The sequence below is a fragment of the Saccostrea cucullata genome, unplaced genomic scaffold (assembly GCF_032062105.1).
Source record: "Saccostrea cucullata isolate Sc308-1 unplaced genomic scaffold, CSIRO_AGI_Scuc_v1 ctg5538, whole genome shotgun sequence".
NCBI classification, from domain to species: Eukaryota; Metazoa; Mollusca; class Bivalvia; order Ostreida; family Ostreidae; genus Saccostrea; species Saccostrea cuccullata.
This window is the reverse complement of record NW_026938856.1, coordinates 27036-51359: the sequence shown is the minus strand read 5'-3', so window position 1 is coordinate 51359 and position 24324 is coordinate 27036. Positions and strand designations below refer to the sequence as shown.

Sequence of the window (24324 nt, the reverse complement as noted above, 5' to 3'; positions counted from 1 at the left end):
AACAAATCCGATGATAATCAGCATGCACAAAATTTTGCTGGCTAACTGTGACCTCTTCGAACCCAGGAAATATTGATCCTTAGCGTGATGCCAGGCAATAAAAGGCTTTCAGTTTGTAGAAATATTTCAAAAACTTTTTCGCAATAAATATACAGTTATTACTAGCTTACTCTAAAGTCTTCTATCGTACATATATACGTACTAGCGTATTCTGTTTTGTAGGACCGGTTTTTTCAGTGGGTGGCTCAGTACAACTCTCCTGTCTGTTTTTTTTTTTTCTGCAGCTATACTGTGTATGAAGTTTGATTATTTTTAAAAATATCTTGGTTAGTTTGTTTGAAACTGAGCTTTGAACTTAGCTAAAGGCAAAGAGTGACGGAAGGTTGGTTGGTTGTATACTGTTTAACGTCCCTCTCCAGAATATTTCACTGATATGGAGACATCACCATTGCCGGTGAAGGGCTGCAAATTTGGGCCTATGCTCGGCACTCGGGGCCATTGAGCAGGGAGGGATCTTTATCGTGCCACACCTGCTGTGACACGGGGCCTCGGTTTATACGGTCTCATCCGAAGGACCGCCCCATTTAGTCGCCTTTTACGACAAGCAAGGGGGTACTGAGGACCTATTCTAACCCGGATCCCCACGGGAGTGACGGAAGGAGATAAGGCAGGATGGAAGACGTCCGACATGACAAACATTATATCCCAAGCCATATTCATGGCGGGGCATAGAATGATTATTGGTTTACATAAAAAAATAGGTTGTGACTTTCTTTCGGAATTCAACACCAGCCTCAATCTACATGTATATACGCATGTACAAAAAACAAATCAACCAATTAACATTCTCGGCTTAGTAGGAAGACATTGTATATTCATTTTAAACATGTTAAAGGGGGGGATACATGTACTTATAGTGATGAGAGGAAATTTAACCACGTGTCGGTCCATGAAACATGAAAGATTATTTTTGGAATGTTTGTATACAACAGCGTAGCTTTCTTTGAAGTAAATTAGAATTTATTGAAATATTTAAAAATAATTCTTTCAGGGACGCCGTGATATATTTGGTAGTCTGTGTAATATAACTGTTCGGATATAGCACAGGCCTTTAGATCGCTTAGAAAAAAGAAATTGAGGTGTTGGAAAAAAAAAATACACACAATTTTTTTTTTCTAAGCGATCTGAAGGCCTGTGGGATATAGTGTCTTTTGAAGGTACAACACCTTTCTTTTAATATTACCAAAGGATTTGCTGATCCTTTTTTTTTCGTATAGTCGAAATGCATTGGAGAAGGAAAAAAACGTATGTGGATTAATCTAATACAATGATGCGTTGTGTTCTTAATCTAAATAGACACGTTTTTTCTTCTCGTTCTCCTGTTTTTGTAAAATGCCGTTTGCTTTGTTTAAAAACTTTTTCCTACGCGTTACCAATGTGAGAAGAGAAAACAAGACGTCCTCAAACAATTTATTTCTAATGATGAAAACACCGAATGACGATGAGGATAATTAAGGTGAAATTATTTACTGAGACCCTAGTATCTACATTTCATGTCAACAACATTAACAATGACTGACCGGGAGGACGTTTGGTAAAAAAATTAAAATTGGTATTTTATCGTCGAGATACTGGTTAATGATAAAAAGCATTAACGAATTTTCATTTTTTAAAAAATCGTATTCTAAAACTCTGGATGTATATATTTTGGCCGTTATTCTAGGCAAAAGTGCATTCATGTATATTTATACTTACATTGACTGAACATGTACAAGCATGTCAAATCGTGCAATGTTGAGATATTCTGTTTATTCAACGAAAAAGTATATTATTTTTGTACAATAACATTTTAAAGTTTAGTAGCAAATAACTGCATACCCAAAAGTGCTTAATCTAACGTTGGATGTTTTCCCGTGAATTAGAAACGTCGCCTCCACTTACAACTACCATGCATGCGTACATGTAAGTTTAATATTCATAAACCGATTTCCATCTCGATAAAAACAGGGGGGGGGGGGGTATTGCAAACCAAGCTAGTGTTTATTCGGCTATCAAAATACATAAAACTTACAATGAATAAATGTACAAGCGATTACGATTGATTTAAACAAGCTGAAATAGAGTAAAATGATATGAAAGAAACGACAGATTTCAAACCAAATTTTCAATTTGTAACTATCGGAGTACACAATGGATTTTCATACATGCCCACTGTTCTCTGCAACCACGTGCTTGTAAACGAGGACCGGGCAACACAACTTTAGACACAAAGCGACAAAGCTGGATATAACCTGTTTGCTATACCGGTATTACAAATACGTGAATAATAGTATAATATAAATTACTTTTATGTTCAATGTTTATTTAATCTTTAAAAAAATGATACTCCGGTAAATGGAGAAACAAACGAGTGATCATGATAAAAATATAACGTACATGTACAATATTACCTATCACTATCCATCACTAATTATAATTATTTGCCGAAGCCCCTTCTCAATTACAATTGAAATAAAATACATTAACACAGAATAGAGTTTTTTTTTTTTTATTTTGCGAGAACAGGCCAAAGAAAGCGAACACAGTTCAAAATGATTTTATGCACCAGTGTTTGGAATTATATGAAAGATGGGTAAAATAATCTTATTGAATCGCGATGTAATTAAAAACACAGTTTTCTATTCATTGTTAGGTCTTTCTACACAATGGTCTAATACAATCACAAACACTTGCTTTGTTTATGTCCACAGGTGCCTGGTACACTCGTGACCTAGATCGACAGCGTGGGATTCACGGCTTTGATTACATAACTGTAAAACATCTCGCTGAACAATGGGATCGTAAAATGTATACAACTAATGATAGTGAATTATTCAATGTATAAAGTTTAAGATTAATTATATAGTTTGTTACAATGATAAACGTAGAAAGGTAGATTTTATATCTTCCGCTTTTAAAGACGTGTTCACTATAAAACTAATTAAATTTTATAAAGAAAAATAGAAAAAAGTAGTTGTAATACATAATTTAATAGTTAATCATAAAACACGTTTAAAACCTTATTTTGAAGAAAATCAACATTAAATACATTAAATATATTATTTATAGCAAGTAATTTTGTAATAGTTCATGGTTCCCTTTCCGATGAAGTTTCAAATCATTTACTTTCTGAAATTCTTTCTTATCTATACGTATTTTTAAGTTTTATTTGGGGTCTAATAATAATACACATGATGAGGTCAGATTTACTTGTCCAATAAAAACGCTACATATTTACCTGGCCTGCTTTCGACTGCATATTATGCAATACCCCCGGTACTCTGGCATGGACTAACCCTTCTGTGCATGTGTCATTATTTGGCTTTCTGTACTATTCCGTATATTTCTGCAGTCAAATGGCAACACAACGTAATTATTGAAGTAATTGACTCTATACCCAGCTACGATCGCATCATCGTCGCTAAAATTTCCCACCGAGTTGATGAAATCAGTTTATCACTGTCGTTAATGCGTATCCTTGGGTTTTCATGAATGATACCGATTTCTTGGAGCACAGGGTCTTGACTCAATCTGAGCAAAATTGAGTATATAGTATAATAGGGGAAAAGGGACCTAACACGCCGCCATTAATTTCTGGGTGCCTCACTTCAAACTCTCAAAACTTTCATTTTTATTTGAAAAATCCATAAAAATGCCTTGCCAGTCGAAAGGCAGAATGTTTTCCTTAATTGTCATAAATAAATCGTTAATCTTACTTCATTAAAACTTAAAAAAAAATATCCGAACTTCCGAAAATTGGGTCGCCGTCGTTAACCTCGCACCATTTCGTTCATTACCTTGATTTTGACGTCCCGCACTTAATGACTGGAATTTAAAAGGTGAAAGACGATTGGACAATATTACTTGGAAAAAATCTTTCAAATATGGCTGACCAAATTGACCTCTTAGGCTAATCGGTGGTGAAAATGGATGTGATCTCTCGAGACGGACGATTAACAGTCATTCAAATATTGTGAGGGTGTCCAGAAGGAGTTATATTATGAAACGCTACTCTAAGATAAAGTGCAACGGATGACAAGTGCGTGAAAATCAAGGTAATGAACGAAAATTGCATGAAAAAAATGGTGCGAGGTTAACGACGGCGACCCAATTTTTCGGAAGTTCGAATATTTTTTTTTAAGTTTAAATGAAGTAAGATTAACGATTTATTTATGACAATAAAGAATAACATTCTGCCTTTCGACTGGCAAGACATTTTTATGGATTTTTCGAAAAAAAATAAAAGTTTTGAGAGTTTGAAGCGAGGCACCCAGAAATTAATGGCGGCGTGTTAGGTCCCTTTTCCCCTATTATACTATATACTCAATTTTGCTAAGATTGAGTCAAGACCCTGTGTCTTGAAGAAATGCCTCGCAAGGAGCGAAAAAATAAACCAAAGCACATTGAATACGATAAATGCAAACACTTACAAATATTTTCTCAGTCCTAAGAAGTTTAAATCCAAGAAAAAGCCAGAGAAACGCGTCCATGTAAACACTGCCAATACACTACCAGACTACTCTTGTTCGACGTCATATTTCGAGGTACGACGTCACGGGTACACTGTTTTCCCGTACTTTCTGTGGCAAAATGGCGTATAGCCTATATAGGCATTGTACGTAATATAAGGCATTCTGTTATTGAAGTACAACACACAAATTTTATTATTTTAGCACAAAGTTTCCTTTTACCTACCTAATCAAATATGACAAGAGGACACGGAAGTGGAAAGTGATTATTACAGAAAACAGACTCCAAAGATTTGATGATCTATGATCCGTCCCTCGTTTTACCTCCAGCTAAGATGTGCAGAATTAGTGTGCACATTTCAAGTTTTCAGTCCATTGTGACGTAGCACTCGAAGAAAGTTTTACAGCATGACAATACTGAACATTTTATAACGAAAGGGAACATATTCTATTACAGAAGAAGTTCGAACAAATTTTTTTGATTTTGGTTTTAAATTAAAAAAAAAAAAGGAATTTGTTTGTACCTTTTAATTCTTCTTTTTTTTTTTTGGTATAAAGATTTATAGATTGCGCCAGATTATCATCTTCAAGACAAATTAAACGGCACGGGTTGGGGTAGGGGGGGTATACTAGCAGATTTTGAAATAAATAATGCGACTTTGATTTGTGTTACCCCCCCCCCCTCCCGGCAAACACACCTCATATTGATCCTTGTCTCTCCCCCCGAGTTCTTTGGATGGGATATAGATGTTCTTTTTGTAGATGTCCTTTTATCTTTTGAGATCGACGATTTCAAACGGCCACTGATAGATATTTACTCCTGGTAAACAACTATAGAATGAAATGGTACTTAGCTCTTGCTAATATTTTATTTAGTTATCACTGGAACTATCCTTTAATCGAACCCCTCATCCCCGAATTTTTGTGTTATCACCAACCACCAGTGGCGGATCCAGAAGTTCGTGTGGGGGGGGGTTTTGAGGCCCAAAGGGCCGAAGGGGGAGGGTATGGGAGGGGGTGTCCCCCTCCCATAGGCGGGGGTTCGGGGGGCCTCCCCCGAGAAAATTTTGTTTTTAATTGTTCTAATTGGTGCATTTTCCAGCACTTTGGGGGTACTTTTTGTAGCTTTTTAAAAGACGGCTCATCACAAATTTTTAATAAATGTTTTAAATTTGATTAAACTTTAACACAAGACTTTAGACTTTGCTTTTAAAAATTGACAATTTTAGGAATACAAGAAGTTGACTTCAAGTTGTCTTTACTTTAAATGCATCTACAATATTAATTAAGTCGTATGTCAAGCTGACTTCCAAGGTACAACTAATGTGCAAATTTTTAAACACTAAAAAACTTAAAAATTGAATTCTTTTCAGAATCCCTAACTTGTGCTTTTCAACTTACTAGAGTATATACTGTCAATATGATTTGGAATATAAACACACGTATACAATAAATGAAATTTCAAACTGAAGAAAAAAAATACAAAAAACTGGAGAATCTGTCAAAACTAGAGGGGTTTGCTAAGCCAACCTGGTTTTGTTAAAAAGAATATATTAATTTAATTTTTTAAACGGTAAAAAAAACCCTCTGAATAAAAGTGTATTCATAGTTTAAAAACATGCATTTTATCAGCAAAAAAATATTACTGAGTAGCACAGTAACTATGCAGTTCTCTGTTGTTGGTACCTAACTACATTGTACTGTGATCTTTTGACTTCACTAGGTGCATGGACTACCCGATCTCTGAGGCACTCTCCCTGTTGATTACCTGTGTATTGTGTGCGTTCAAGCTGAAAGTGATTTCCTGTTACGTAGTTGATGTATATTTCACAGTTGTACAAACAAAGGGTTCATGTTTATTAGAGTCTTACCAATGCAAAAAATTATAAAATAACACTTGTAAAAAAAAAAAAAATCAGTGAGTGGGGGGGTTTTCCCGAACCCCCCCAAACCCCCCTGGATCCGCCATTGAACTACATGAAACCATTCCTGGATCTGCCCACGTAACTACTTTTTAGCATAGTGCATAGGGCTAATACTGCATGATCTTTTTTTTTGGCAATACATGTACCTGTACAAGTATTTTACGTTACACGTAGGCCACTTTTTTCACACACACAACATTTTCAGCCTGTGAAATTTATTGACTGAGTTCGTGAGCAACATGTGTTTTGTCCGATTCAAGAACCAAACTGTCTGCCTATCAGTCAATAAATGTTTTGTAATATCTGTGATTTTATTTCTTTATTTATTGACATACATGTATTTTGTACTGTCTTCTGTGATGAAAAATCAGGTCCGTCACTGTTGAAAATCAGCGAATGAAAATTCGCCCATTCTGTGACGGAAGCGGTCCAACATCTCACTGACCGGTCCAACACCAAACTCAGCACTCAATTCTATGCCCGCTCAGCTAAATTGTAGATATGTTAGACTTTTTTGATATAGATTTGTATAGGAAAACATTTTCAAAGGTACCGTAAATATATTATATTTAGAGTGTACGATATTTAGCAAAACTATTCAGTTTTAAAAAAGTTAGCGTAGAACTGATTTAGCGTATTTTTAATATGATATTCTTATTCATGTATCATTGTTTATGAATTCAAGCGATGTAGTTGAAGTATCTTTCTGCTAAAAGCGCTAAAAATAAAAAAAAGTATACACTGCCAAATGTAATACGTTTACAGTATAACAATGGACGTTTTGTGTTTTTAGGATTCTTAAATTAAGAGATGTCGGTTCCAATGTATTTATGTTGGTAACGGGTTGTAGAGAGCTGATCACGACATATTTTGTTCTTTTTTCTAATCTTTAGAAAAATTAAAATCATAATAATTTCTTATGAAGACAGACATTGCATGGATTTGATATACACGTACTGTACTCCTCGTACCTCATTGTAACCAGTCTCTTAAAAATTGCGGAATAAACTGATACATGGCCAAATTATAGACTTCATTTTGTAGGGTGTGGACATCTGAATACTCTAATTTTTCTAACTTGAAAAATATTTTATGTAAAACTCGATTACCAAAAGTGCGATTTATCCCCCCCTCCCCCCATCATTCTGGTTTATATTAATTATTTACGATGTATTGTATTCATACAGGGTAGTATTTAGATCAGAAATGCTCAGCATGAACAGTTTTAAAGTCCTTGATCGAATCATCCAGTTTGCATACTTAATTTTTTTCAAACTTTCAAAAACTGTAGGTGTCACACAAAAAAAAATCATGCCGAGCAAAAGAGATAATGCACTAAATGCAGAGTACATAGTTCATTCATCTCGAAAAATGTGTGCATTGACGATATGTTATATTAAAAATAGAGGAGGAAGGTTTACAGATTAGAAAAGAATGTGGTAAGATCATTAATACATATACTTTTATAGCTCATTGCCATTACCCAGGCATCATATAGGGAACCTTATATAGAAAAGATTATCTGTAAATGCACCGTGTATATCCCAACGTGCGGGATGTATGCTTTCAAAGTTAAAGAAAAGGAGTCGAGGTATGTTCTTTGTCCGTTTTCACAACTTTAGGATATTTTTCGCCAGAAAGCGTGTGACTACGGAAGAAAACATTATATAAGCAGTATATAAATACCTATGAATCCACTGGACACCTTCTAGTTTTAGTAAACACCTCAACACAATTCCGAGGATCGGGGCAAGATTGGCGCTATATACTGTGTTTTTGATCAAATATCAGAACAAAACTTTGCTTCAGTATCACTTTTATGGGGGTGTCATGCTGTTTTCAACAGTACATGATTTAATAATTAAATAGCTGATTTAGGAAAAAAGATGTTCTTCATAGACAATACGACCCCCTCCCCATAAAAGGAGTGGTGCAACTGCAGTTATCCCTGATGTAAACCCTATACAAGTCACAAAAAAAGTTATGTTCACAAAAATATACCGTATTGTTATACCTTTAAAAATTGTTCCAATACAAATCTATACGAAAAAAGTCTATTTTTAATGTTTTGCTGAGCGGGAATAAAAAAAATCGATGTTGGAGCGACCGGACCGCTGAGTGAGATGTTGGACCGCTTATGTCACAGAATGGGCGGAGCTTAATCTCATTTTCATTCGTTGGTATTAAACAGTGACAGACTTGATGTTACATCACTGAATATAGTTCAAAATACATGTATGTCAAAAAAAATGAAATGAAAGATATAACAAAACATTTATTGACAGAGTTCTCGGGCAAAGTGCGTTTTGTCGGACTCTCAACCAAACTGTCTGCATTCGGTCAAACGGCCTCAGGCAGACAGGTTGGTTCTTGGGTCCGACAAAACGCATATGTTGCCCTCGAACTCGGTCAATAAATGTACATGTATAATGTCTCCATCTACATTGTATAATTAAATCAAAAGGACTCTATATGCTATTCATGTAAAAAGAAAGAGAGAGAAAAAAACCCACCCTTTTCAATTTGACATTTACAGAATCGTGTACATGTACATGTATCAAAAAAAAAGAAAAAAAAAGAAAAAGCTGGTAACATCTCAATATTTCTATCTGTAACACATGAGTGCATCCACTTCAATCTTTCGTTGTTTTGAAAGTATTTCAATTCTTTCATTTTCGAACCAATTTTCCTCCAGATTTCATTGGATCTGTGTGCATCTTGTAATAATCTGCTATATCTATCAATTTGTAGCTGCGCGTGTACTGAAAAATAATTAAGATGGATTACCAGAGAGCTACATTACCATCCATTAAAAGAGCTGTATTTTTTTTACACACAAAAAGGTTGCGCTCGATTTTGGATTAATTTCTATAAATTCTTCTCTCAACTGTACAAAAGAACGATTTCAAACTATTCCTTTGACCCTAACAACTCTTATAATTTTTTATCTTCACGAAACGCGTGGTACCAACTTACCTTGCTGTCAAAAATGGCAGTGTACATGAGGAAAGTTTTTAGTAATTTCCATTTTTGACTCAGTAAGGCTATTTACAACGGTGATATGGAATGTTTTGTTGTGGAAGTAGTACAAGAATAATTTAGGAACACATGTTTATAATATTTTGAGACGGCGGTTTGAAAGACACGGAGAAATACAAAAATCCAACAACAGCACACTGTTTGTGCGCAATAAAAACGATACTTTTTTTCACTGTAGCTCTCCGGTCTGTTAATTATAATTTTAGGAGAGCCGCAGTTCTGCAGCTAAATCTGGTTGAATTTCAGCCTCCAAAGGAGTAGTCGTTTTTTCCAGTGATCCATCAATCCGAGAGGTATCTCCATATCAAATTTGAGAAGACTCACTACCTTGCATCTCGACAAACGAAGTAAAATGTTAGATTAATTAAGTCTACACGAAAATGTATCTTTAAGAAATGACTATCAAAAGACATATTAAATCAGCTAAGTAATATTTGACAAATAAATTTTTTTTAAAGTTCGAAAAACAAACTATTGAGAAATGAGGGAGGGATAGGGTAAAAGTATCAGTAATTTTTTATTCATAGGATTGCAGCTTCTCCGCGTGGCAGAGTGGTTAAAGTTTATGCTCTAGAGTCGCAAAGTAAAGAGTTAATCCTTAAAATCTTGGGTTCGAATCCCACTGTGAGACATGGAGACCAGTCCTTCCATTGAGACTGTATAAACCGATGTCCTGTATCGCAGTAGGTGCTGGCACGAAATGATCCCTCACTGCCCAATTATCTTCGAGTTCCGAGCATAGGACAAAATTTTTAGCTCTCAACCGGTAAGTGGTGGCCTTCCTGTATTTGTGAAAAATTATCCTGAGGGACGTTAAACAACATACAATCAATCAATAATAGCACATAACCCATGGCCGGGAATTTAAAAAAATGAAAAATATTCGGGCAAGCATAACAAAAATATCGACCTATTTTTTACACATGTACTTATCAACAATTCCAACTTCTAGTGAATTTTCGATAGCGGGGAAACTTTACTTCTCAAGTCTTGTGAAAAAAATCAATGAATCCTTCCCCCCTTTCACAAACATTGTTTGAATCTTAAAATATTTAATGTATCTAATACATAAGCTATACAGAAAGATACTAATAGTCAACTTGGTCCATCCTATACTTAAATATACGAAGTGTCTGGTTGCATTTTGTATAATACTAGTATTTTGATATACGATGATCTAAATTGTAATACTTTAAATGTTATTTTTGCCATTTACATAAGTTTTAACCAGTAGTACTTTGCTAATAGATCATCACCCAGAATATTGAAATCTTAGATCGAAAAATCTTGTTGTTTTTAGCCGGGCTTATTGCTCAAAGAGCAATTGCCGGCTTATGTGATCATGTTCAAGGCAGGATGTTGACCCCATAGTCGCCATTTTAAAGTTACGTGCAAAAATATAGTTCTTACTCTCAACCACTTTTGAGATTATACAAATGCTAAATAAAACAATAAAAATAAAACGAAGTTTTATCTATGTAAAATAAATATTAATAGTAATGACGTTGAAAACTTCATATAAGTCAAAGAACATAGTTCATTAGCGAAAGAGTTTTTGATTATCAGTGTTACCGTAGTTCTCTACACATACGAGGTAAAGCAGGAGGGGGAACCAGACTGACCTGTTTGTTTACATTCAGCTGCGGTACCAGATTAATTCTGATTCTGACAAAATCGGACCGTGGTATTAGGATTGAAAAACTCACTGTCAATGCTTATCATTTATATTGATAGTTTTACAATAATTTTTTCATCAGAGTATAAACGTGATTCATGTAAGAAATCCATTCTACTGTGTAAATGAGCCCGGCTCTCTGTACTTCTGAGTACTTTGATTATTTGTAGAGGAGTGCAAAAGAACTAATGGTATTCGTATATATGGTACAAAGCTGCAGTTTAAAGATTTCATTGGTGATCTTCTCTGCTTCTTTCGATTTCTTTATTACCCGAGGAGTTTTCATTACCAAAAAATGTTAGTAAGACAATTACATCGTCAGTATATGCAAGTGTCACAGTGCGTCGTACCGGAAGTTTCAAGTGACCCGAAGTGTTGCTGACCCTCATCGATAGTCCAGGCGTCATCAAGATCGAATGTTTTGCAGAGCTCTGTAAAAACGTTCGTCTATTATACGGATACTAGCATATAAATTATTGCAATATAAGGCTCTTCCATTTATTTCATCATGGGGTTTTTACCAACATCATTTACCTGTATAGATGCAGATCACGGGCACTTGTTCCTGCAATAAATTTTTGACCCATAGTATAATAATGGATCAAAAAGTATTACTAGTAAACAATGGGTCAAAAATTTCTTACCGAAACGAGTGGCTGTGATGCAGATCTGTAGCTGGCTGGCTGAAAAATTTTGATGGGTTACCAGAGATATTTTCGGAGAGCTACAGATCTGCGTCTATTTCTTGCTGTAATGGAATGATGAAAAATAATAATATGTAATTAAGTTTGTAGCAAAAAGGGGACTGTCGCCTATTTTTTTAGCTCACATGAGCTGAAAACTCAAGCGATCACCCATTTTCGTTGTCCGTCTGTCTGTAAACTTTTCTAAATAATTCAAATAATGATCCTTTGAGATTGGGCAAAGTAAAGATATGTATTACAAGGGGGGAAATCTGTTAAAAAAGAATGGCCTAAGTTACTCAGGCCGTATGCATAACTTTTTACTACCGATATATATTGGAAGACTAAACGTTTTACTATCGATGTACATGTATAGTGAAAGATCAGTTGACCTCCCCACCAATAATTGCTGTACAATAATGAATCAAAAAAGGGAATGTTGTATTGTATGAAAAAATGATACTGAATAGAGATCGACCCCCCCCCCCCTTCCGATTTCCTATTTGGTATGTTTTTCAGGTTTTATTTCAGGTTTGAATTAAATTTTTTCTCCCCCCCCCCCTTTTTTGTCAAAATCGATGCTATGCTCCTGTCGTGTGAGTATTTAGAGCGTTTGGAGGACATCTTCTGGATGTCTGCATGGGATATTTCAAAGATATGTAGTGTATACGCCTCTGCTTAAAAAGGTGGGGGTTTATGTCTGTCTGTAGCACTGTCGTGGGTCTAACATTGGGACATACATGTAGCTTTTTTTTACAGTAGAGGATTGTATATTTTGCGGTGCTTTGCGACGATGCATTAACTATTGTCACGAAATATGGGCTTTGCCTTAATACTCATATATGAGAGCAGGAAAATCATTTTGTAAGCTAGCTCAGTGCGCACAGTATCAATTTCTGGCAATTCTGGGTAAAGTAAGGAAAATTCTATACCATTTATATTCGTAAAGAAATTCATGTAAATCTTTAGAAAACTATTTTAGGAATGCGACATCCTGTTCACCACAGTTAGGCATGCATATTTTGTTTAGTATATCAGGTGAACGGGACACCCCAATTAAGTACGAAACAAGGGTCTTCATGTCCAACCCAAAATGGGTCGGATATGTCGGAATTTAGCACGATTGAACCTGTAGCACTTCTTAATTTTTTTCATTCAATGTAAAACATTTCTGACTCCAACATTACTTTAAATTGTTGATGAACCTTCCCTCCCCGATTTTTTCTTCTGTACATGCACTTGTACCTTACTTATATACTAATATAGACATTAATGTAAATGGGGGGGGGGGGGGCATAGAGTAAGAACTATCCACATTTCATAAATATTTCTTCTCTATATAATATATATACACCCCTTTCCACCACACTTCAAAAATAAGTCCGTGTTGAGCATAGCTACAGATCTGAAGCTCTCCGAAAATATATATATTGACAAGGCATAAGAAAATAGAGCGAGTCTTGCAGAGAAAGAAAAAATTTCCATCCAGCAAATAGTTGGGTTCAAATTATTTTGTGTCACATTGTTCAGTTTCATATTGTATACGGTATTTAAGTTTGCAATTTTGTTCTTATGATTTATTTTTTATTAAGTAAACCTTCAAACATAGTAGAATTGTTTGATATTCTACTTTATGGATAATATTTCTTAAAATTTGTTATTAATAACAATTTATCATAATTGCTGCTGAGCGTTGATAAGAAGAGACGATTTTAAGATACAATGTATATCGGTAAATATACGTCCTTAATTACGTGTACATAATTATGTTTCCGGAAAAACAATTCTGTGTACAAAAATATCTGGTATACTTATTAAATGATTTTTAGCGCCAGATCAGCATTACAAATGAGAAACTGAACTATAGAACTTGGATTGTTGAAATGTTCGTATTTTACAATAGGTGTGTACAGCATTGTGGCAACAACAAAGATAAAATATACTACATGTAGATAAATCCTGCAGATTATCTTCATCTTCTTGTCAGTGGATTAAGACTCTTCTTGAAGGGGATCTAAAACGTAAAAAGGGACTTCAAGCAAAAGCCGAACTCCTACCCAATTTTTCCACAGGTGCTTGGGACCATCAACCCCAAACCCCCGTGTCCGTACTCCGTACCTTAATAATTCTTTGACCTTATTTTAGTACAATATTTTTCTAATATATAAATATTACAACTGAAAAATCTAAAATTTAAGCTAAAACTAGCCTTTTATAAAATCCGTCTTTTCTAATACTGGAGTACTTTGATACTTAAACGAAACTATTTTAATATCAGAGAGTATGAATGATTTTCCACCTGTAATACTTTGTATGTCAAAATATTCTAATTAAAAGGGTCAAAGAAACTTTTGGGTACGTAAATAAGGGGGAGGGTCCCGTGTGAATTTTTCATTATTTTGCATTCGAACCTGTAAATGTTCTTCCGGAAACGGTGTGAGAATAAAATATGTAGCCGTTATATATTACAACTGTCGGTGTGTATTGAAGAAAAAAGACGTTCACATACATACGTGTCTGATATACATACCAAAAAAGATATAAATAAACTAGAGCCGAGCTCGTTGCAAAGCAACGAGTAGGTCTTCCGTTGGAGCTGTGGACAGGAAGTACCGACCTTGGGTCAATGTTACTGCACTTTCTTATGTAAACAACCTTTTCTTCTCACCATGAGCCTCCAGTGAATCTTAATTACAAAGTTATGCTTAAACATTTTTTCTCTCTCAGTGACCTTGATTTGCCAGAAAGACCTTTGATTAGGGTGACATGACACAACCTCCAATCATAAGTAATCTATGTTTCAAGTAAGAGCCTCCAATGATTTTCACTTACTAGTTCATAACCTGGAAGAGAACAGATTTCTTCTGTCAGTGACCTTGATTTTAACAGAATAACCTTGGCTCTTTGTCAAGACAAACCCTCAATCTGAAACAAATTTTAGAAATTCATAACTCTGACAGGTGTTTTACAACTTTTCTGTCATTGGCCCTGAATTTGTTAAAATGACCTTATTTAAGTCATCTGAAAACCGGCGGACTATAAGCAATTGATCAAGTATGAACTTAAACAAATATAGTCAGAATTAAAAAAATACTATTTTCTGAGTCCAAATCGTAAAAAAAACCCTTTTTATCATAAGCAATCTCTGTATCAAGTATGAGCTTACAGATATTCTCGATTACATATAAATGAATGCAACAAAACATTAATTCTTTCTCCAGTGATCTTGAATTTCCCGTAATATTGCCTTGAATAAATACAATGACACATCCTAAGATAATTTGAAATCTTTGTTTCGAGTACAAGCTTCTGGTTTCTTTATGTTATAGCCTGGCATTCTGGGAAAAACTTTCAGGGACAGACAGACATATGGACAGTTAAACAGACCGTTTCATTCCCGTCCCATCCCCACTACCCCCCAAAATACACAATCACTTTGCAAGGGAAAACTCTAGTCATGATTTCTATCTTTTTTAAATCAGGAAGCTTTCATAAATATGGTTTCTCATACTTGCCCTGAAGGTCATAAGAATAATATTCAAAACGACCCCTTCTTTTTTTTAACTGACCGTTCTCTTCATTGTTTTCATTTTATATCCCCCAAGGTTGCCCGCATAACGCAGTGATTAGAGAGACTGTTCTATAGTCGCGAGGTAAGGATCAGCTCCTTACGTCGTGGTTTAGAATCCCACTGTGGGACGTGGGGACCTGTTCTTCCGATGAGACCGTATAAAACAAAGTCCTGTGTCGCTTTAGGTGCTGGCATAAAAAAGATCCCTCCCTGCTCAAAGGCCCTATTAAGTGCCGATTATAAGACAATTAATGTTTAACTATGGTGTCTGTTATGATTTCAACAGTTTAAATTAGGAAATAAAAGTGTGTAATTACATGATAAATTTCTGATATTCAGTACATGTAGCTGCAGATTGCTATATACATGTAAGTTCTTAAATTTTCGATTCCGTACATACGATGCGGGTTTATTACTACTTACATGTTCATTGTATAACCTGCTACTGATATTTTTAAAATCACAGAACAAAATTAAAATGTTAGCACACTATTCTAATCATTTACAGGTTTTGAATAAATTATCACACAAATTAAATTCATTGCTTTAAAATCTTGAATTATTTTTTTCAACTAGACTATTCAACCTGTAATAAAAATGGGCATTGTGCAAGCACAGAAGTCACTTATGAAGTTTACAGGTGCGGAGATATTTATCGATGTTTAGTCCATTTCATTGAGTATAATTCTAATTAGATCCTTATGAAGATTTTCTTTAAAAATTTAAAAATGAAATAGCCATGGTAAAATCTGTGATAAAAAAAAATGTGTTTGGGAAAATTTGTGTTGTAAACAGATTTATTTGTTTGTTAAAAGCACAAAGAAATATAAGCTTGTGCATTTAAATCAATATTGGTTGAAGTTAAGTAACTGCAGATCGCCAGTCCTTACACTATGAATCGTCAAAATGAAAAGTAAAATTACACATTGAACTAACGAACTATAAAAATTGAAGATTGATTAATGTACATATCAAATAAATACCCCAGCGTTTTGTTCTAAAGTCTAACTTAAGATATTTTAAAATATTTGTGAAAAATTCGATTTACTTATAGAAAATAATGTTTTCCTTAAGTTTGTAAAATTAGATTTAACATTTGACCACGCTGTGTAAATTAATGTCAACAAGCGATGGAAGGCATGATTCGTCGCGTAATTGTAAACAAACACAAAGCCTAGATAGCTAGAAACATGTATCACGATCAAATTTAAAACAAAGATAAGCCAACATATTAATCTCAAATATCCGACAATAATAATTTTCCATTAACTAGAGCCGAGCTCGTTGCAAAGCAACGAGTAGGTCTTCCGTCCTGTTTGACCGGAAGTAACTTTCATTTTTAAAAAAAAGAGTTATGAAGTCTTAAAATGGGTTAATCCTCCAAATCTATGTTAAGAATTGCAAAATTAAGCCATTCATTGGTACTTCCGGTTTGACCGGAAGTGACGACGTCGGACGGAAAATTAATATTTAAGCTACTAGTGACACATGTTACCCAAAAACCTGTCAAAAACGGCAAAAATATGCATTTTCTAACTACTTCCGGTTCGACCAGAAGTGACGACGCTGGACGTATTTTGACGACCCCATTAGATAAAGCTTGATATTTTGAACAACTTTGCTTCTATGATGCATAACAAATTCTCAATACTTTTCGAGATATCTAGAAAAAACTTTTGGCCCCTCTAGGTCCCTTAATTTAGGGGTCAGCCCTTTTTTCGACATATCATTTGAAAGGTCTTCTAATTCTGCACAAATTATGTTCGATATATATTAACAAAATATTTTTAGTTTAGAAGATAAAAAGAAAAATATGAGTAATTTTTGGTTCTTTTAAGCGTCTAATTTTTGACCCCTATATAGCGCCATTTTGAATAGAGAAATCGGAAAACAAAAACTGATGTGCACAACTTCAATCCTTCTATTATCCAAAATCAGTAGAATTTCTGCTCCAGCTTTAGCCGTCTCTGAGCCTTTGTCTGGAAACGAAAGCCTATAAATTTTCCTTTAAAGGGAAATAACTCAAAACCGGAAGTGGCTTTTTCAAATTTTAGACAGCATTCTGATAGGGTTCATTAACGTCTATAACGTCTGAAAATTTGAGCGAAATCCGTTGAGAAATGAGCGAGATATGAGGCCTCAAAGTTGCGGTCTAGGAAGCAGAAGAAAAAAAGAATAATAATCTTTACCAACAGAATCAGTAGAAGGTCTTCCGTTGGAAACGGAAGACCTTAATTAAGTGTAAAATAGTTTTAATACACCAATTATTTTGTCTATGACTACAGGGTCAATGGTTCGCCGCGGTGTGTCGCTTTAGATTTTCTTCGACACGTGTAATCGTAAGATTACGCAATGGTACACACGCTTAAAATCTGGGTTCCAGGTGAATGTGAGAATCGCGCGGTAAATAATTTTTGTATTATTTGACTCTTTAAAAGTTCTTTTTATTAGATCCGGGCGTTTATCGTTTTCGTTGATATTGTTTGTGTTCATATTTAAACGAAGAAAAGATACTAGTTCGTGCTTATTCTATAACTCTTTCTCTTGGAAAGATCTTGATTAATAAAATGAAAATGATGCCATTGAATACTCGGAACGGGAACCAAGGAACACGTTTAAAACCTAATTTTAAAAAAGAGATATGATACAGCGTTGTTAAATATTTATTACTTCTGGCAAGTTTACTGCAATTCTACGCATAAAAACTTAAGAGTTTTCCTTCAATAGCACCGTCTAGCTTTCTTTCCTATAATACGCAAGACTCGAACAAATTAATATTTTCATAGGACAGAGATAGTATTAAGCAACAATTTAATACATTTATAAAAATGAATTTAACCATTCTGTGTTTTTATTTGTGTATAACTGTGGGTCGCTGGATTACCCGCCGATTGATTCCCGGTGACTGACTTTGCCCCACGTTATCGAGGGAGGCGCGTTATATAATTGTAAACAAACAAGGTGAATGTAAAGTCGTGCGCTTAGTAAATAAGCATGACAATTTGGGGAAAAAAAAGCACAAAACACTTCAAGAACTTTATTCTAAAGAATATTAGCATCCAATGTAGCCATGATTTTTATTTAAAGTAAGTTTGTTTTATATACACGCATGAGAAACTCTCATTTACGAGCTGAGCGAAAAGAATTACCTGTACATATTTTAATCAAGACTAGAACAAAATAACAATTTCATAAGATCAGTAAGATGTTAAATCACAACTTTATTATCAAAAGTCATTCGAAATATTAATCGTTTTTAAAATATATAGAAAAAATTTTCAAGGGCACTAGATCCCTAATTTTAGGGGCCAGCCCCTTTTTATTGATATCAAATGAAAGCTCTTGCAATTATGCACAACTTTTATTCAACATGTCTTAACAAAATATTTTTAGTTTTCAAGATAAAAAGGAAAACATGTGTAAATTTTCGCTCTTTTAGGCGTTCTATTTTTTGACCCCTGTATAGCGCCATTTTGAATAGAGAAATCGAAAAACAAAAACCGATGTGCACAACTTCAATCCTTCTGTTATCTAAAACCAGTAAAATTTCTGCTCCAGCTCTAGTGGTCTCTGAGCCTTTGTCTGGAATTGAAAGGCTATAATTTTTCGTTTAAAGGGAAATAACTCAAAACCGGAAGTGACTTTTTGAAATTATTGACAGCATTCTGATAGAGTTTATTACCGTCTATAATGTCTGAAAATTTGAACAAAATCCATTGAAAAATGAACGAGATACGAGGCCTCAAAGTTGGCGTCTAGGAAAAAAAAATAATAAGAATAATCTTAATAATCAGAATCAGTAGAAGGTCTTCCATTGGAAACGGAAGACCTTAATTATCCTGTATCAAAGATTATCAGAATGATCTGTTGATTGCTAAAAAAACAAAAGGGGTACCTGGTTATCACAACAACCTCTGACATTGAGATGTTAATTTGTTCTATGAAAACACTGTAGTACTGCAAGTATTTAATAGTGAGGTCCTGTATTTCACTTTTAATCCAAACCAAATTGTAAAAAGGAGCCTTCAAGTGTTACGCCAAGATGAGTTCTTCCAGTTTCAACACCCTTACTTTTAGTGACTCTGACTATACTTATCAGTATCTTGGACCTAGTATACAAGGTGTCTCTGTGCATCAAGGCAACCAACCCGTGCAAAAATGTACATTTCAGTGTGTGTGTTGTGCTCGTTTAAGTATGGGAACCGTGTGTTCCTGTAACCAACCTAAATCCAATGAATCTACCCAAACCAACAACTTTGAGTTTCCACAGGAGACATTAGATGCGGACAACATGTGGAAGAAGGGGACATTTGAGCATGGTGTGGTACAGGTAAATTATAAACCAGTTATACTTCATAGTTCTCAATAAGAATGATAAACAAAATGACAGAAATGGTTTAAACATGTTCAAATATAGTTTAGGTCTTAAGGAATCACTGTATACTGAGAAGAATAAGATTACATTTTCGAGGCATGTGCACTTTGATGATAATTAAGCGCTCCTTTAATTCTGAAGAGTTCTGTTAATGGAAATCAAACATATAATCATGATTCTGCTGATAAATTATCCCATGTTTCCAGTTTTCATTATTGTCTCTGGCATACTCTACTAACTAGACAGTGGTTCCTTATATTTTCATTTCATGGAGAAATACAATTATAAATTTAGGTCATCATATCCCAGAAATTCCCCAACTACACCGTTGATTGCCAGAAATTAAAGAAAAGAATTCAAAAGGCGATGCAGTGGCAGAAATATTATGCGAAAAAAGAGGTAGCTTTTATCTTTAAATTATTTTCCCGTGAGGATCCGGGTTAGAATAGTTCCTCAGTACCCCCTTGCTTGTCGTAAAAGGCGACTAAATGGGGCGGTCCTTCGGATGAGACCGTATAAACCGAGGCCCCGTGTCACAGCAGGTGTGGCACGATAAAGATCCCTCCCTGCTCAATGGCCCTGAGTGCCGAGCATAGGCCCAAATTTGCAGCCCTTCACCGGCAATGGTGACGTCTCCATATCAGTGAAATATTCTGGAGAGGGACGTTAAACAGTATACAATCAATCAATCAATAAATTAAAATTAAGGTTTTTAAACAAGTAACATTTTACCGGTCATTTTCTAAATAAAATTGAGCAATTTACGCCTGATTAAACACTACATTTATAAGTTTGTTCAGAATTAAACAAATTTCAATGTAATATTAATTACTCAGTCTGTAGCCCTTAAATATATGTTATATGCATTCATGTGTTTTGTGTTTCTGTTTTTCCTTAATTTGTTATTTTGTTTATAGAGAAGAAGCACAAAAGAATCATGAATCTGCTTGGAAACTCATGAAACGGAAGCGACAACATTCCAACAAGGAAAATGTGCTGCTTCTCCAAGATACAGAGGAAATGTATGTAAAAATTCTTCCACTATTTTCTTCACGATGTTTACCAGTTTAATTAGCTGCAACTGACATGAACAACATTTGTCTTGAGATATGAACTTTCAATTATTAGATTAAAAGTGTTTTAAATCATGAACATAAAAGGATTAATTTTATGAAATCAAAAAAAATAAATGGCTTTTGCTTGCTTGAAAGAAAATCTGAATTGTCATTATGTGCACTTAAAAAATAAATATGTACATGTACAGTACTTAACAGGAATAAAGCTAAGTACTGCATCCTCTAAAAAAAAAAAACAACAAAAATCAGACACTCAAACTTGAATACAAATTTAAAATTTACCAAGGAAATATCAAACAAAATTTATTTTAAAAAGAAAACACCTAGCTACTGATTGAATTTTTGAAAATGATGCCCTATATTTATTTTGTTTTTCCCTTAATTTCAGTGGAGTAGACAACAGAGGTTTTGAGCCCGACAGCGACTCAGACAGTGACATTCCCCTAGCAAAGCTGACCAAGAAGAAGTCCTTGTAGTTATGGCAACACGTGCATTCCCATGAACAATTGACTGTGAATCCGTAGTGCATAAACTATTATTAATTAACTCTATAAACATTTGATTCTCGGTATGCTGTTTGTGTTTTGCAGCATTCTTTCATATGTATTTTATCAATATTAATGTAATAAAATAGTAGCTATTTTTAAAAATGAAAACAATAAATCAATCTTACCAAATTCAGGTGTTCTGTGTTGACTGACTCGGTGACTGAAAAGAGACAATTTCCATCATTGGATGTTCTTTCATCTAAAGTATATCCGGTAGATTCTTCGCCAGACTCCTTTAGCGTGTGTGCAGTTCAGATCCATTTTCAATATATGGGTTGTAATTGTTTAATTTGAGCTCAGAGTTCAATATATCCTAGCCATGCCATGTGCACAAACTAACGTGGGAAAGGGAAATAACTGTAAAGTATTTCCAATGTCTAAAAACACGAAAGGAGTTGTTAAAGGTGAAGTCTAAATACCTAAATAGGTGTAAACACGCGGAGAATATTCATTAAGAATATCTATAAATATATTTATTTTGAAATATTTCCCCATAATCTGATGTATTTTAATCGAATCCACTACTCATTTAAAGAGTGAGAGAGATATATAGAGACGATAAACTATTACAAATACGTATTGTACAATTTCAATGTTTGTGAATAGCTGTCCCCCAAGTTGGCCCCAACCATCCCGAGAATTAGTTATTGTTTAATAATTATTATTCATAATCATCTGTCCGCACATATATGATCGTTTCCTTGAACGAAAAAAAAATATTTATAAACAAAATAGGCAAACTAGGTCTGCGTTCTTAAGGGTCCCAGAAGTAAGGTATTTGTGTAAATAAATTAAAAAAAAAACATTTTGTGGACAAAAATTGTTATAATTATATTGATGTCTAAAAGATGAGAAAAAATAATATAGCTTTCTTGAACTTATGGTATTTGCGAGATGAAACGACAGGAATATTTTTTTAATTGGTCTTGCCCTCCAATCCACACATACTTTAGATCACTGCATTATTTAGGATTCGTGTTTGAATGAATAAAAGGGGGAAAAAATTAAATGCAATCCACATGTTTAAAAACATGCGAAAAACTTGATTTTCAAGTAGATCAAATGCAAATGCAGACCATGAATGGCTGGCATTAAAAAAAACACAGAAAAAAGTTCTCTTTATAAATCGAAAAAGAGAAAAGAAATGCATTATCTATCAATTCAATGAAGAAGAGTATACCGGTAATATGGAAAAGAAATTAGATAACATTTGATAGGGTAACACTGCATGCACAGTTTCGTGCTTGTGTTTCAGGGATGGGGGTTTGGAAGCATACACACACACACTTCTCTCTCTCTCTTTCTCTCTCTCTCTCTCTCTCTATCTCTCTCTCTCTAAACAGACAATTTAACAATTTATTAAATTATATTAAATTATAAGATTGTGTTTAACGGCTAAACACTTAGGTCTAAAGGTGTGTTATATCTAAATGATGTTAAGATTTAACACATGTTTAGATATAAGTGTTTAGAAATTGAACACTTTTCTGTGAAGTGCAGAGTTATCTTCCCGGAAATGACGCATATGTATTCGAATGATAAATAGAGCGGTTTTCGAAACAAAGGAAATTCCAATGTAAGCTAAAGAAGATGGATTAAAGGAAGTGAATGCTTATCAAAATGATAACCATGAAGAGATTGTGAAAAGCATTTAAACTGCAACATTACTGCGATACAAGGTATGATAACTATTTTTTTTTTACATAAATTGACCATGATGGGCTACGTAAACAGACATGCGTTTGCACATAGCTGTAGATCAAGATTACCTTCGGTTATATTTTGTATTCCTGAAATCTAGCAAGGAGTACATTATATAGAATATCAATAATACATGTATCTATAACAGTATCAATACTAATTGTGGTTATATAGACATGATAGACGAGGTTCAATAAAAGTAGCACAATAATAGCTATCAAACATGTAAAAAAGAATAGGTTAATACAAATCCAGCCAGTGAAAAGCATATTTTGATAAAATTTGAATTTCTTTCTTACAGGATATGGTCCACATCGAACTTGAAAGCAAAAATACACGTATCAGAGAAACTGTTGCCATCTTCAAGTCCACAATGACATGCCCTCGTTCTTACATTTTTCAACACTTCTTACTTTCTCGGGGAAACTGAGTTTTGTGAAGTCTGCTGTTCGTTATAGCTTTGACCTACCTACCTACCTAGTCCTTGTTATGCCCGTGGGCACATAGGGCAAGAACTAGATCTTTCCACTTTTCTCTATCTTTAGCATTTCTTTCTAACTCTCCCCACGTTAGTTTGTGGTCCCTCATTTCTTTTTCAACCGTCCTTCGCCAGGTGTTCTTTGGCCGACCAGGTTTCCTCTTCCCTTCCGGTGTCCATCTAAGAGCGGCTACTTTGGTGATGCATTCGGCTGGTTTCCTCAACACATGCCCTATCCATCGCCATCTCCGTTTTGTTAACAAAGTACGCATAATATCTGTGTTGGCCTCCTCATGTAGTTCCACATTTGGCCAGAAAATCCTCATGATCTTTCTGAGGCATCCATTGTGGAAACTAGAGAGTTTGCATATGTCTCCTTCTGTCATTCTCCAGCATTCTGACCCATAGAGTAGGACAGACAGTACGCAGCTGTTATATATTCTCATTTTTGTCCTTCTGCTTATGTCGCTCGTTTTCCAGATGTTCTTGAGGTTGATGAAGGCACCTCTGGCTTTGCTAAATCTGGCCTTTATATCTTTGTCTGCACCCCCATCCGATGTTACTATGCAGCCAAGATAGGTAAATGTTGTTGTGTTACCCAAGTCGTTTCCATCAACCTGTATTCTTGCTTGTTGTTTGGTGTTTAATGACATAACTTCAGTTTTCCTGGTATTGATTTTTAGGCCAATTTTTTTCTGCATTTTCCTGTAGTTTTGTTGTTTTACTTTGCATATGCTTTTCCAGA

The 24324-nt window shown here is 34.7% G+C and overlaps 1 protein-coding gene and 1 pseudogene across 1 annotated transcript; one reads left to right on the top strand and one right to left on the bottom strand.

Moving 5' to 3' along the window:
- The window catches only part of LOC134251539 (uncharacterized), a 30310-nt pseudogene extending 8577 nt beyond the window's left edge, over positions 1 to 21733 (bottom strand).
- On the top strand, positions 19444 to 21432 carry LOC134251538 (uncharacterized). The gene is made up of 4 exons (XM_062733947.1): positions 19444 to 19731; positions 20071 to 20172; positions 20692 to 20798; positions 21241 to 21432. The coding sequence occupies exons 1-4, from the start codon at positions 19444 to 19446 to the stop codon at positions 21326 to 21328; spliced, it is 585 nt and encodes a 194-aa protein (XP_062589931.1). The 3' UTR covers positions 21329 to 21432.
- Positions 21734 to 24324: the final 2591 nt, after the last annotated feature.